The sequence below is a fragment of the Marmota marmota genome, unplaced genomic scaffold (genome assembly GCF_001458135.2).
Source record: "Marmota marmota marmota unplaced genomic scaffold, marMar, whole genome shotgun sequence".
Lineage (NCBI taxonomy): Eukaryota > Metazoa > Chordata > Mammalia > Rodentia > Sciuridae > Marmota > Marmota marmota.
The window spans coordinates 53151999-53165860 of record NW_026000005.1 but is presented as its reverse complement, the minus strand read 5'-3'; the positions used below and the strand labels follow the sequence as shown (position 1 = coordinate 53165860).

The following is a 13862-nucleotide window of genomic DNA, read 5'->3' as shown; positions in this document are numbered from 1 at the left end:
GGTCTCCTGTGGCCACTGGCCGCAGAGTGACCCCTGGTGGCCCGGTGAGGAGTAGAGCTCTGCTCCCGTCTTGTGAGGGGCCTGTCCCAGCCCACCCCTCTCCTGCCCAGGTACGCGGACAGGGCCAAGCAGATTCGCTGCAACGCCATCATCAATGAAGACCCCAACAACAAGCTGATCCGGGAACTGAAGGATGAGGTGACGCGGCTGCGGGACCTGCTGTACGCCCAGGGCCTGGGTGACATCACCGACAGTGAGTGTCTGCAGCAGCCTGTGCCGGGGACCTCCGACCGGGGCTGCTCAGCATCATGGCCTCTCTCCTGGGTCTCTGCCTGCTGGCTGGGGCAGGGCTGGGGCCGGGCTGGGGCCGGGGTGGGGACCTGCTGAATCCCTGGCCTGCTCAGCGTTCCCAGACTGCCTCTGGGTGGGAGGCCCTTGGCGGAGGCTCTGGGCAAGGGCCGAGGTTCCTGGCCTGGATGGAGGTGCATGGTTTGGGTTTGGAGCTGGCCCAAGCAGGCCAGAGATGGTTTCCTGAAAGCCCGGCAGGCCCCGGTGCTGCCCACCTGTGTGCCCACTCTGAAGACCTCCGCTACCTGCGTGCTGCCGCCTGCCCACCCTCGAGCGGGCGAGCTGGCCCTCTGGAGACCAACCTGCTCTTGTGTTTCTCTGTCTTTCCTCCCCCACGCCTGCCCTCCCCGTAGCCAACACTGTGCCCGGAGGACCCAAATGTGTGTATTCCCAGCGCTGCTCTGCTTGTCCGCTTCCAGCCCGGCCGCGGGGGCACAGGGCAGCACGGGCTGGGAGGGCAGGTCCCCGCAGGCGGAGGAGCGCCTCCCTGCTCCGCCTCCCCCGGCGCATTCCAGGTCGCCTCACCCCCACTGGAAACCGAGGCAGCTGGGAGTGGGCTGCCGCCGAGGCCTTCTCAGGCCCCAGTGGCCAAGGCAGACCCTCTAAGCCCTGAGCTCCAGAAGCCGGGAAGGTCAGAATGCCCATGCGCCAGGGCCAGGCGGGCCCGAGGGCGCGTCCCAAGCTGTCCTGGTTCAGGCCCACCTCCCCTGCTGTTGCTCCAGCTGCCCGACCCCAGGCCCTGGGAGGGAAGTGCTGGCTCTGAGTGGCTGGCAGGTGCTAGGTGCCACCCAGTCCTGACCAGCCTGTCTCCTCTGGTCCTGACCTGGCTCCCTGGGGTGTATTTTCTCCCTGACCCCGGGGCAGAAGGCCCAGTCTCTGGTGCTCTCCCACAGTGCTGCCCTGTGCTGGCCGCTGCTCTGCTGTGTGTGCTTCTGCTGGGGGGGGGCTGGGCACCCCCCTCTAGGGTGTCACAGCCCAACCCTGGGCTTTGGGGCAGTTGAGCCCTGGGGTGGTGGAGGAGCAGGGGGCTCCCTCAGGAGGGCTTTCTGCTCACCCCCTCTTCCAGGTGTGTTCAGCAGGACTGGACAGTTGGTGCCCCCTGGCCCTGTAGCTGGGGTGCGTGGTGGCCCAGGAGGGGTTGGGGTGAGGTGGGGTGGCCCACCTACAGAGGGTGAGGATGAGCACAGGGTCCTGGGTGCAGGGCAGACGGGCCTAGTGGGCTCAGGAGCTCCGGCCCCCGCTGCACAGGCTGCGAGGTGCCCTCGCAGGCCCTGGATACAGGTGTGTGGAGCACAGAGGGCCCAGGAACAGGGAGGTGGTGGGGAGCTCGGCAGAGTACAGAGGGGCGTGGGCGCTGCTGCCCGGGAGAGCTCCGTGGGCCACACACGGGCCTGCCTGTGCCACCGCAGCCGTGCAGGAGAGGGCTCCGGGAGGCCTGTGTGTGCTTGTCCTGGGGGACTGCCTGGTCGTGCCGTGGTGTCTGCCCTCTGGCTCTGTCCCAACTGCGTCTCTCTTTTCTCTCCCTCCCGTCTGTCTGTCCCCTGGCCTTCCCCTCCTGCCCTAGATGTGTCGGACCTTGAGAACAATAACCGTGGCAGGGCCGAGCTGAGTCAGGCCCCTGACAATCTCTCCACAGTGACCAACGCCCTGGTGGGCATGAGCCCCTCATCCTCGCTCTCGGCTCTGTCCAGCCGTGCCGCCTCGGTGTCCAGCCTCCATGAGCGCATCTTGTTTGCCCCTGGCAGCGAGGAGGCCATTGAAAGGCTGAAGGTGAGGGACAGGCTGCAATGAGGGCACCAGAGGGTGGGCGACGGACCCAGGCTGCAGGGCCCAGGGTGAGTGTGGAGAGGCGACAGGTCTGCACCCTGGGTGTGGGCCCAGCCCTGCCCTCCCCCCGGCACAGTGCCTCCTGGCAGACAAGCTCTGCAGCAGCAGATTCTTGGCGCCCACCCAGGCCAACTGTGGCCTGTTCCCTGCCCACCGGTGGTGTGTCCGGGCATCCTTAGGCTGCACAAGATTTGGCCAGTGTGCAGATGAGCTCTGGACAGAAAGTGCCGTGAAGGACCTAGGGGTGATATCAGGTGGCCTGTGGCCTGGCTGCCAGCGTGGAGGGAAGCCCTGGGCGTGGGGCACTGGGCAGAACTCGCTGCATCTGATGGCATGAGCCGGCGCCTGGTGGGGAGCTGGGTCGTGCAGTGCCGGCCCCTGGCCCTGCCGCAGCCCTGCGTGGTGGTCTCGACAGGTGGTGGCAGTCCCGCCTGCGTCCCGGGAGCCACACTCACAGGAGGGAAGGCCACGTGGCGTGCAGGCTTTGAGCCCCTTCTGGGCTGCCCCGTGCCTCCGGGTGCCTCGCGCGCACCCCAGCCACGGGCACTGTGCCTTCAGCACCTCATGCTCGGGCTCCTCAGTCACCGGGCCTGTGGTGCCGAGCTGTGCAGGGGGTGGGCCAGACTGGGGCTGAGGGGACCAGGCACGTGGCCCAGGCGAGGCTGATGTGAGAGGCCGAGTGTATACCAGGAGCTTGGAGCCCCCGGGGTGGGCCTGGCCTTCTTGGGGCTTGGAGGGCCCTGAGATGTGTGTGGGAAGGACACCCAAGGTGCTGGTGCTGGCACTGTGTTCTGGACGGGACTCTGCACAGAGCTGCCACAGAGCCCTCTGGGACATCAGGCTGGCTTCCTCCTGTTTCACGTCACCTCCCCATTCTCCCGGCTGTACCCAGAGGAAAGCCTCGTGTCCCTTGGTCCCCACCTGGACCTTCAGATCCGGTCCTGGGCCCTCCCTGCCCTCTTGGCTGCTGCCTGCAGGACCTTACCCTGCTCCCTCTGCCCCGCAGGAGACGGAGAAGATCATCGCGGAGCTCAACGAGACCTGGGAGGAGAAGCTGCGGCGGACGGAGGCGATTCGGATGGAGAGGTGAGTGACGGGGACACTGAGGCCAGGGGCACAGCCCGAGAGTTTGTGACCCAGGCAGGACACACACAAGCCCCAGCCACCAGCACCGGGTGCCTGGGCCTGGGGGTGGCTGCACCCCAGCCCAAGACAAACCTGGTACCTACCTTTGACCCAGTGACCCCAGCTCTGGTGGTGCTGGCCGCTGGCCATAGAGGCCTGGCAGACAGGACCCCTGAGGGAGCATGATACAAAAGGTCTCACCGGTGGACGCCTAATTCACTGACCAGACAGGATATGGCCTGGGAGCAACTGGGTGGCTCTGGGTCAGTTGGTCAGGCAGGCTGAGGCCAGTCCTGGAAGTCCCCTGCCGCTCCTGCTGACCCCAGCTCTGTCCCCCAGGGAAGCACTGCTGGCCGAGATGGGTGTGGCCATGAGGGAGGACGGTGGCACCTTGGGTGTGTTCTCTCCCAAAAAGGTAGGAGCTGGGCCCAGGTCTGGGGGGCTGCCCTGGGCAGGGTGACAGTGCCCTTGGTGGAGGCCAGAGGGGCTCCTGGGAGGAGGGGAGCAGGCGGGGGTCTGGCCAGGCATCAGGGTGGCTGTTAAATCATAGCCAGACTCTCCTTCCCGTGGGAGGCTTGTCCCCTGTCACCATGTCAGGGAGTCCTCGTGGCTTTGGGACAGGAGATAGGTGTTTAGTTGCCTGAGATATGGACTAGGTCCCCTGGGGGCAGGGCAAGGGAAACCAGGCCCGGGCTGGCCACCTGAGACACGTGGGCCCAGCCTTAGCCTGGAGCCCATGCCTCTCACAGGAGCCCCTAGCCCTCGTCCCCCTGGGCCCCAGACTGGAAAGGCAGCCTGTGGGCAGCAGGGTGGTCAGGGGTCCAGGAGGACAGTCCACCTCCAGGCTGAGGAAGGGCTGCCCTGGGGGAGGTGGGACTCGCAGCCTGCCCATCTGAGCATCAAGGTACTGGGCACTTTCAGGGTGGCCTCCCTGGGCACTGGCCTTCTTGGACTGGACCCTTTGGGGATGATCATGCACTGTGAGCTCATGGAGTGTGATCAGGCCTTGGGAAGAGGCCAGTGCAGGGCATCCTGCGGGCCCTGGCCAGGCTACCAGGCCACCTACCGCAGGCTCTATGGCCAACGGGCGGGCACATTTCCCAGATGGTGTTGAGCTTGTGCATCTCACACACCCCCAGCCAGAGTCTGGGCTGTCCCCAGGCAGCAGGCGGGACCCCGCTGTGCTCCACATGTGTCTCTGCCAGGCCCAGCAAGGCTTGATGCTGCCCGCATGTGCCAGGTGCCAGGTGGAGGTCCCAGCCATGGGGGCTGGGCAGGGTCAGGACCTGGCCAGGGCAGCAGCATGTGCTCAGGTCCAGGGGCAGGAGTGCCTGGGAGGAACTGCAGACAGGGCCCAGGGTGCCCCGATGGGGCTGGACTCCACACACCTCCTGAGCAGGCTCTGCTCTTGTCTGGAGCAAATTGCCCTGAGGCTGTTGGGAGCCTGGAGGTTGGGCCCTCCCCTGAGAGACTAGGCACCTGGAGTCCTCGGCTTTGTTGATGTCCCTGGGTGTGTGCCCTGCTCAGGAGTGGGACCGCCAGGGACCCCGCACGAGAAGCTAGGCGTCCCTGGGAATCTGGTGTCCCTTGGCCCTTCCTAGGACCCGCATCCACTCAGGGAAGGGGACAGCCTGATGTTGGTCCCGTGACTGGTGGCCAGGTCTCTCCTGCCTGCCCTAGGATTGACAGCTTGGGGTCCCTTGTGGGACACAGGGAGCAGGGCCAGCCCGGGCCTCTGCCATGTTGCTGGACTTCGCCTAGAACACAGCTGGGTGATGCCCTTCCTGAGTTCAGGGGGGGCGGGGGCCCAGGGAGGCCCTGGGAGGGGTGGGGAAGGCAGTGAGGCCAGTCCAGGGCCACAGTGGGTAGGGCCTGCAGGGGCTGATGGGGTGGGCAGGGGGCAGAAGGCCGTGGAGACAGGCCTGGTCGGGGGGTGCATCACCTTGGGCCTGGGCTGGATTTGGTGGACCTGGGGTAGGGGAGCTGGCCTCCAAACCCCCGTGGCTCCGGGGGACGTCCTTCACAACCTCTGTGCTTCCTGGTCCTGAGGGCCAGTCCCGGCTTTCTGACCTGCTGAGTGGCAGATGGGGAAGGGTCCCGGCATCTGCAAGAGCTCTGCCGTTGAGACCTTCCTGCCTCTCCTGCTCTCCTGTCTCGTCTGCCAGGCTGGGGTTGCCGTGGTCTGGGCCTGGGGAGGCTTGGGTGGGGTGGCCAGTGGCCCTGGGAGAGGTGGCCATCCCATCTCCTACCCCCAGACTCCTCACCTTGTGAACCTGAACGAGGACCCGCTGATGTCCGAGTGCCTCCTGTACTACATCAAGGACGGCATCACCAGGTGGGCACTGGTAGGGTGGGCTGGGCGTGGGGGACTCCCTGTTCCTACCAGCCTGTGCTACCCCACCGAGGGCCATCAAGTTGGTCACCTGCTCTAGCAATACTGCTGCCCATGCGTGCTTCTGAAGTGACCCTGTGTCTCCTCTGGGCTGTCGATCCCAAGGCTGGGCTGCACTGGGGTCCTCTCACCCCTCACTGCCCAGCACCCTCACAATGCCCTTGTGGGGCATTTCCCCAAAGATACCAGCTGGGCCTCCCCAAGGCTGCCTGTGGGCACAGGTGGGCCAGTGGGTGTCCTCATGGGTGTGCTGGACCTGTGTAAGCTGCTAATGGTCCTCTTGCCCCCCCCCCCAGAGTGGGCAGGGAGGATGCCGAGAGGCGGCAGGACATTGTCCTGAGCGGACACTTCATCAAGGAGGAGCACTGTGTCTTCCGGAGCGACTCCAGGGGAGGTAGTGAAGGTGTGTGTTCCCCACCCCTCTTGCCCCGGAGGGGTCTCTGAGAGGAGCCTAAGCCATGCATTGGGCACAGGACAGCCTTGGGGACAACTCCCTTGGGTACTTAGGGAGGGCCTGGTGCCTCCCATGGCCAGGGGTGCTCCAGGGAGCCCAGTGTCTTGGAAGACGAGGGGTGGGACGTGGGAGGTTGGCAATGTGTCTGGGAGCGTGGGGGTGTTCTGGCAGCAGGACAGTGAGCCATGAGGAGCGCCCAGGTCCAGGCTGGAGAGCTGTTTGGGGACCATGCTTCCTGCTGGCTGTGGAGCGGCCATCTGCCCATTTCCTTGCCTGTCTAGCGGCTGCCTTCCAGAAGGTGGCGTTGCCCATCTCTGGGATGGGCCGGCTACATTGATGTCCGTGGCTGTCAGGGCAGCTCCCAATGGGAGTCTGACCAGCCTGTGACCTGCAGATCTGTGAGTGGAGCTCACTGTCCACTTGGCCAGCTCAGGAGGATGGTGCTTAGTGTCCTTGAGCAACGCTGACGACAGTCAGCTCTCCCTGACTCTGTCCCCAAAGCGTCTGTCCTCTCCAGTTCGGGTGGGGTGAAGCCAGAGGACTCTGGGATGCCCTGGGGAGAGTCGGCCATTGTATTACCCATTACCCACCTGGAGACCTGGGCAGGGCCCTGGCTGTGGAGCCCTGCATGGCCTCGCCAGCCCCATCTTGGACACACACAGCTCCCTTTTACAGGTCACTTTCCTCCTCTACTGAATGAGCAGAGAACCCACCTCCTGCCCAGGGCAGGAAAGCTGAGCTGCTGAAGTGACAGTCCCTCTAAGTTGACTTTGTCTCTGTCTTGTAGCTGTGGTGACCCTGGAGCCCTGTGAGGGGGCAGACACGTACGTCAATGGCAAGAAAGTCACTGAGCCCAGCATCCTGCGGTCAGGTATGGCCAAGGGCAAGAGGGACCACGGAGTGGACAGGGCATCAGGGGAAGCCCCTATCCCAATGCCCAAGTCACCCCTTCTCCGTGTGAAGCCCCCTGTGGGCACAGCCCATGGCCCGTGGGTGGCGGCTCTGCAGGCTGTGGGCTCCTGACTAGCTTGTGAGCCTCCCCACGCCCCACCGGGCACTGGGCCTGAGCAGAGAGCCCGGTCTGCACACGGGGACCCCACAGTGGGCTGGGGCTGCTTGGGAAGCCGAGGTGGGACCCGTTCCAGAAGAGGCTCCTCCCCGGGCTCAGGATGGACACTCGGTGGGCTGGGCTGGGAGAGAGGGCTGGAGGGCAGCGTGGTCAGTTGGTGTGGGATTGGCCTGTTGTCCAGATGTGAGCATCCTGGTGCCCCTGGTGTAAACCCAGGTGCACGTGGCAGAAATTCCCTTCTTTAGGGGAGTTGGACAGGAAGTGCCATCTGGCTTTTGCCTGGGGTCAGTCTGGAGAAAGCAGGAGCAGGGTGCATAGGCAGCCATGGCCAGAGCTTGGCTGAGGGATACCCCCGTACACATTTAAGAAGATTTAGTTCAAAGACATGGCCTAGGTGAGTGGCAGGCTGTAGGCCAGGGAGGGTCCAAGCCCCCAGGCAGGCAGCAGGCCCGAATCTCCTGGGCAGGAGAAGACTCACCATCAGCAGGTAGATCTTCCTTCCTCTGTTCACTCCTAGGGCCTTCCACTGATTGATGGAGGCCCTCGCACCGTAGAGGAACTCTCTTTCACATATGGTCAGCTGGTTGCTGATGTTGACCACATGTCCAGGACCACCTCCACGGCAACACCTAGACAGTGCTTGGTGGGGTCACTGGCTGCTGTAACCTGTCCAAGCTGACATGTTAAACTGACCATCAATCAACCTTGGCCAGGAATGAGCTCTGGCTGGGAATGAGGAGGTCCCTCTGTCCACCCCAGGGGTAGGGAGGTGGGAGGTGACCCAGCCTGCCTTCACCCTGAGGGCCTCCTTGTCTAGGAGTCTTCAGAACTCCAAAATCCTGCCTTTGGGTCCCTAAGGACACTTTGGAGGGACACCAGAATACCCGGAGGCCATGGAGGCTCATCACCTGGGGTGGGCAGTCTAGACAGACAGCTGCTACTGTTCTCGGTCATTTCAGGGTTTGTTCTGTTGCCCATGAGCCTTGGGCAGGTTCTGGGCCCGCCCAGGGGAGACCTTGGCTTGGGGTTCCCACCCAGTGTGTGAGCCTGAGCACAGGGAGGCTGGAGGCAGTGACTGGATGAGGGTGGCCGGGCTAGGGGCTGAGCAGGGACTGAGGGGACCTTCCTGCAAACATTGAGGCTCAGGTGAGGGCAGAACAGGGGAAGTGAGGGCTTCAAAGGGGCCATACAGGCAGGACTGTCCAAAATCAGCAGGCACTGCCCCAGGGGCCCTGTAGATGCGTGGGTCCTGAGAGGGGTCCAGGACTGGGGTTGGGTGGGCAGGCCTGGACCAAGGTCAGCCTCCGGCGCTCCGCCTCTGACACTCTGGCTGCCCTAAGGACCAGCATCTGTGGCCTTCCCACCCTGGGCCTGGCAGCCCTGCCCTAGCCCTTCCTGTCCAGAGGGAGTGATGGGGAGAAGGCTCTGTGGACCCACGGCCCCGGCAGTAGCCACAACTTGCACATCAGGGAACACCCTGGCCGAGCGCACAGGGGAGGGGGGACCAGAGTGGTGATTGCCACACTCTATAGGGACACTGGAGGCCGCAGCAGACCACCAGCTGCTGAGCAGGGAGCGACCCAGGGGTTGGATTTGGGAGAGAAGGAAGAGGCTGAGGAGGAGAGGGGCTTGGAGTGGGTCTCCTGGTTGTGGGGGCCTCCCTGGAGTGCTGGGAGGGCCAGACAGAGGAAGGAGCTGCACCCCCTTCCTTCCTCTCCCTCTCTCTCATGGCCACTGAGGCCAGCCTTGCCTCTGTCCCCCAGGAAACCGCATCATCATGGGTAAGAGCCACGTGTTCCGGTTCAACCACCCGGAGCAGGCCCGCCAGGAAAGGGAGCGCACGCCCTGCGCGGAGACGCCGGCGGAGCCTGTGGACTGGGCCTTTGCCCAGCGTGAGCTGCTGGAGAAGCAGGGCATTGACATGAAGCAGGAGATGGAGCAGAGGTGAGGCCTGGGGCAGGCTGCTGCCCGCCGCGCCTGTGGGCCTCCTGCGCTTACCTGCTGCCCCCTTGCAGGCTCCAGGAGCTGGAGGACCAGTACCGCCGGGAGCGGGAGGAGGCCACCTACCTGCTGGAGCAGCAGAGGCTGGTGAGGACACTGGGGGGCCTCTCTCCCTGCCCTCTCTGTCTGCCCAGCCTCCTCTGTGCAAGGGCCACCTCGTCTCCCCGGTGAGCCCAAGCCTTGGCTTCTCTCTGCAGGACTACGAGAGCAAGCTGGAGGCCCTGCAGAAGCAGATGGACTCCAGGTACTACCCAGAGGTGAACGAGGAGGAGGAGGAGCCCGAGGACGAAGGTGAGGGCCTGAGTGGGGAGGCGGCCTGTTGCCCCAGGGGGAGGCCTCCTTGGCCAGGGAGCATGTGGAGATGGGGCTCTGGAGGCCGAGCAGCAGCAGGCAAGCACGGCCGTGCACGCACATGTGGGTGTGGACGGGTGGCCAGGGCTGAGGTGGCAAGCGCTTGGCATGTGCCTCACCATGTGACCTGTGGAGACCAAGGGCCACTGTGTCCCTCTCCAAGGACGCCCTTTTCCTGGGGGGCCTGGAGCCCTGCTCCGGGGGCACCTGGCCTGCTCTCCTGCCTCCTCTCCTGGGGCCCCGTCCCCCACTGCTGGCCTGCGTGGCCTGTTGGCTACCACTGGCAGACTACCGCAGCCCCCACCTCAGCCTGGTGCTCGGGACCACTGCCCTTTATCTTGGGGCACCTGGGCCCTTCCACATGGCTCACTTACAGAGCTTTCCACTGGCTTCTTCATTCTCTTTAAAATCGGGGTCCCCAGCATGGAGCCCCAGGCCCAGGCCCTGAGTGGGAGGGGCTGACCAGAGCTGCAGAACCTGGGGCCTCCAGTCCCCCACCAGGCCAGCCTGCCCTTGCACCTCTGGAGGGGAGTAACCTTTCTGTGCACACTGGGCACAGAGCCAGCCTGTGCTCTCACAGCATGACCCTGCTGCCTGGACCTCCCAAAGGTTGGGCACAGTGGACAACACAGCTGCCTGTCTCTGACGACCCTGTGGCCTCTTCCACAGTGCAGTGGACAGAGCGCGAGTGTGAGCTGGCCCTGTGGGCCTTTCGGAAGTGGAAGTGGTACCAGTTCACGTCCCTGCGGGACCTGCTGTGGGGCAATGCCATCTTCCTCAAGGAGGCCAATGCGATCAGCGTCGAGCTCAAGAAAAAGGTGGGTGCTCAGTCTGCTGGCCAGACCCGTCCTGTCGCCTCTCAGCCCAAGGTGGACAGAAGGGCCCTGCCTGACCTTGGCCCCGGGGTGGGCAGCAGAAGGAGGGTCTGGGACTGGCTGAGATGGACAGCTTGCCCTTTCTGCTCAGGGAAGGTGTTGGCCAGGAGGGGACACGGGGAGCAGGACCTCTGCAGTGTGGCTAGAAGGCCCAGTGCCCATGGGCACTAGTCAAAGGCTCTGAGGTCGGCAGGAAGCCCCACTGGGGACCTGGTTCCACTCACCAGGGACTGACGATAGGCCATCTTCCACAGGTCCAGTTCCAGTTTGTCCTCCTCACGGATACCCTCTACTCCCCACTGCCGCCAGACCTGCTGCCCCCAGAGGCTGCCAGAGACCGGGAGACTCGGCCCTTCCCCCGCACGATAGTGGCCGTGGAAGTGCAGGACCAGAAGAACGGGGCCACCCACTACTGGACGCTGGAGAAGCTCAGGTGTGGCTGGTGGGCAGCTGGAGTGGACAGTGGGGTGGGCCTTCCTCCAGGACAGAGCCAGGGCCAGGCTCAACCTTCGCACAGGGCACACAGGGGGTCTCCTGTAATCTGCATCCTCTTACCAGTGCTGTGGTCAGACCTCAGAAGTAAGAGGAGGCAGACTGAGGCCCACAGAGGCCAAGACGGTCCTTCTGGAAGGGAGGGAAGGGTCATGACCCTGGAGGTCCTGTGGGCAGTGGGGCACTGGATGGGCACAGCCAGGCCTGGAGGGTGGGATCAGCGTCCCCAGAGCCAGGAGCTTGGGGGCAGCAGGAGGGGACTGGGCTCCTGGCTCCTCCCTTGCACCCTCCCACAGCAGCTGCACCACCGAGGAGCCACTGGCCCTGTGGCTCGGCTTCCGTGGCCTGCGGACTCACTGTGCTTTGTGCTTGTTCTTCCTCTATGAAAGGTGACCGCGTGAAAACGCGGGGGCAGATGCCATTGAAGGCAGAGCAGAATGTCCCTGCAGCTGCTAGGAGGGGACCCAGGGCATGGGGGGAGGCACCAGGGCTGGCCAAAGCAGGAAGGCCAGAGCTTCTGACCGCCTCCTGGCCTGGTGACGTGGGACAAAGGGAATGTTGGCTTGGCCTGTGGGAAACCAGGGAGGGAGGAGGTCAGGGGCACTCCGAGTCATTCATTTGTGTGTGACAGGTGGGCTCCAGGAACCGCTAGGCTCGGGGTGGGAGGTGGCAGAGGGCTCTCCCCACCAGAAAGTCCCCAAAGTGTCCAAACATCAGAACATGGAAGACCAATCATGGGATCCACACTCTCCTCTCTTGTATAGCTCACACACACGTATACACACATACAACAGGTGGACACAGACACACACACACTGATACGCACACTGGTCCACACACACAAGACACGTACACACAGTGGTAGACTCTGGTAGATACACGCACATGCTGGTACACAGTGGTAGACACACACACGGGTAGATGCACCAGTACTCATACTCTGATACACTGGTAGACACACATACACACATCAGCACATGCACTGGTACACACTGCACACACACAATGGTAGATACACAATCTGGCACACTCCCATGCACCCTGGCAGACACACACACACACACACACACACACACACACACACAGGGGTCCACACATGAGCACCCTGCAGACCTCCGGGCTCCATGCTCAGGGTGCCTGCCCCAGGCAGGGGTGTCCCCTGGGAGTGAGTGTGGTCCTGAGCACTGAGCCCTGGGCTCTGCCCAGCACTGCCGCTCACCTGAGCATGATTTCGAAGACATTTTCTTAGTCCTCCCTGCCCCGTCCCTGCCTCTCCTCCAGCCGCTGCCCATGGGGGTCCCTGCACCCCTCAGGCCAGCTGCAGGCTTGTGGGCTCAGGAGGGTGAGTCTGCCTGTCTAACTGCAAGTGCGTCTCCCGATTGGCCAGTTCCGAGGATCTGGGGGGTTTCTGGGCCAGGCCCACGGTGGCTGGCCCCAGCCCACACAGTGTGCTGCGCCCCACAGGCAGCGCCTGGACCTGATGCGTGAGATGTACGACAGGGCCGCGGAGGTGCCCTCCAGCGTGGTGGAGGACTGCGACAACGTGGTGACCGGTGGAGACCCCTTCTACGACCGCTTCCCCTGGTTCCGGCTGGTGGGCAGGTGGGCGCCTCCTCCTTGCCCTGGCACAGCATGTGATAGCGAGAGGGCAGTGGGAAGAGCGGCCTCCTCCCAGGCCTGGACCCCACTGGTCCTGGCCCTGACACAAGGAGGGAGCTCTGCTCCGCCTTGTTCTGCCCCACCAAGGCCCCCATCCCCCGCCCCGCCACTCCTCACCACACACCTGAGGGCTGCAACCTCAGGGCATGAGCTGGGTCTCACCATTGCCACCCTGCCCCGTCTGTGTGAGACTCCCCAGCAGCGGGGGCCTTGGGCCGGTGCCCTGTGGGGTGAGAACGCAGAGGCAGGGCTGTGCCCCCAAGCCTTAGAGGCCATAGAGGCCACCACCTCCTTCCTGGTCTCTGGTCTGGGGTCTGTGCCCAGCCTCTGACCCCACACAACAGTGGCATTCTGAGGTCTTCACCATGGCCTTGGGGATGCCTGGCTAGGACCCCTGTTCTCCATCACACCGTTGGTGCCTTCCAGAACCTTCTGGAGCCTTCCAGCTGACCACACGTGTGGTTTGCTTCAAGCCTGGGGCTGGGGTGGGATTCTGGTCCTCCTGTCTTGAAAGCGGCCTTCTTGGTGGTGCGTGTGCTGGGTTGGGTTCACACAGAAGCGTGCCCCGGCCGCCGCCTCCCGCGGGTAGCTGGTGTTAACCTCTCTCTGTCTTGTCGTACTAACCTCAGTCCAGTCATCTCTGGCTGCAACAGCTACCCTCTTCTCAACACATGCATGAGCGAGCGCATGGCTGGTCTCACCCCCTCCCCCACCTTCTCGAGCCCCGACTCCGACGCCACCGAGCCTGCCGAGGAGCAGAGCGTGGGGGAGGAGGAGGAGGAGGAGGAGGAGGAGGAGGAGGAGGAGGACCTGGAGGACGACGTCTTTCCGGAGCACACGCTGTGCGACGGCCGGGACCCGTTTTACGACCGGCCCCCCCTGTTCAGTTTAGTAGGAAGGTTGGTGAGGCTGAGCAGAGCATGCTGGGGAGGAACCAGCTCTTTTGCACAGGAGCACTGCTGTGGGCACGATCAGGCGTCAGGGTGTGACCCCGGACCCTCCCAGCCAAGGCAGGCTGAGGGGCTGGCCTTCCGAGGCAGGGCCTGAGGGAGCTGGGGCTCCCGCGGCGGCCCCGTGGGCACTCCCCTCCTGGAGATGAATGCTCTGGCCGAGTGGTACAGGGTCGGGGTCCTAGGGAAGACGCAGCCCTGGAGCCCGCAGGGTGGCCACCGGCCCATGGCACTGGATCCTGCAGGTGGAACTGCTTCTACGGAGGCCGCAGGAAACCTGGGACCTGGCCGTGGCTCTGGCCCTGGTGCCCAGGTTCTA

The 13862-nt window shown here is 64.2% G+C and overlaps 1 protein-coding gene across 30 annotated transcripts in view; it reads left to right on the top strand.

Annotated features, from left to right (window-relative positions):
* The window catches only part of Kif1a (kinesin family member 1A), a 62000-nt gene that overhangs the window by 12571 nt on the left and 35567 nt on the right, over window positions 1–13862 (top strand). For 6 of the 30 annotated variants that reach the window (XM_048808902.1, XM_048808895.1, XM_048808901.1 and 3 more), the window contains exons 12-26: window positions 111–253; window positions 702–728; window positions 1913–2118; window positions 3182–3261; window positions 3640–3715; window positions 5556–5635; window positions 5989–6095; window positions 6934–7017; window positions 8979–9159; window positions 9231–9303; window positions 9414–9507; window positions 10237–10385; window positions 10697–10875; window positions 12399–12536; window positions 13223–13492. In XM_048808902.1, the coding sequence (XP_048664859.1) occupies window positions 111–253; window positions 702–728; window positions 1913–2118; window positions 3182–3261; window positions 3640–3715; window positions 5556–5635; window positions 5989–6095; window positions 6934–7017; window positions 8979–9159; window positions 9231–9303; window positions 9414–9507; window positions 10237–10385; window positions 10697–10875; window positions 12399–12536; window positions 13223–13492 (1887 nt within the window). The remainder of the gene's footprint in view (window positions 1–110; window positions 254–701; window positions 729–1912; window positions 2119–3181; window positions 3262–3639; window positions 3716–5555; window positions 5636–5988; window positions 6096–6933; window positions 7018–8978; window positions 9160–9230; window positions 9304–9413; window positions 9508–10236; window positions 10386–10696; window positions 10876–12398; window positions 12537–13222; window positions 13493–13862) is intronic. The other 24 variants (XM_015481671.2, XM_048808921.1, XM_048808920.1 and 21 more) reach the window with 9 other exon arrangements.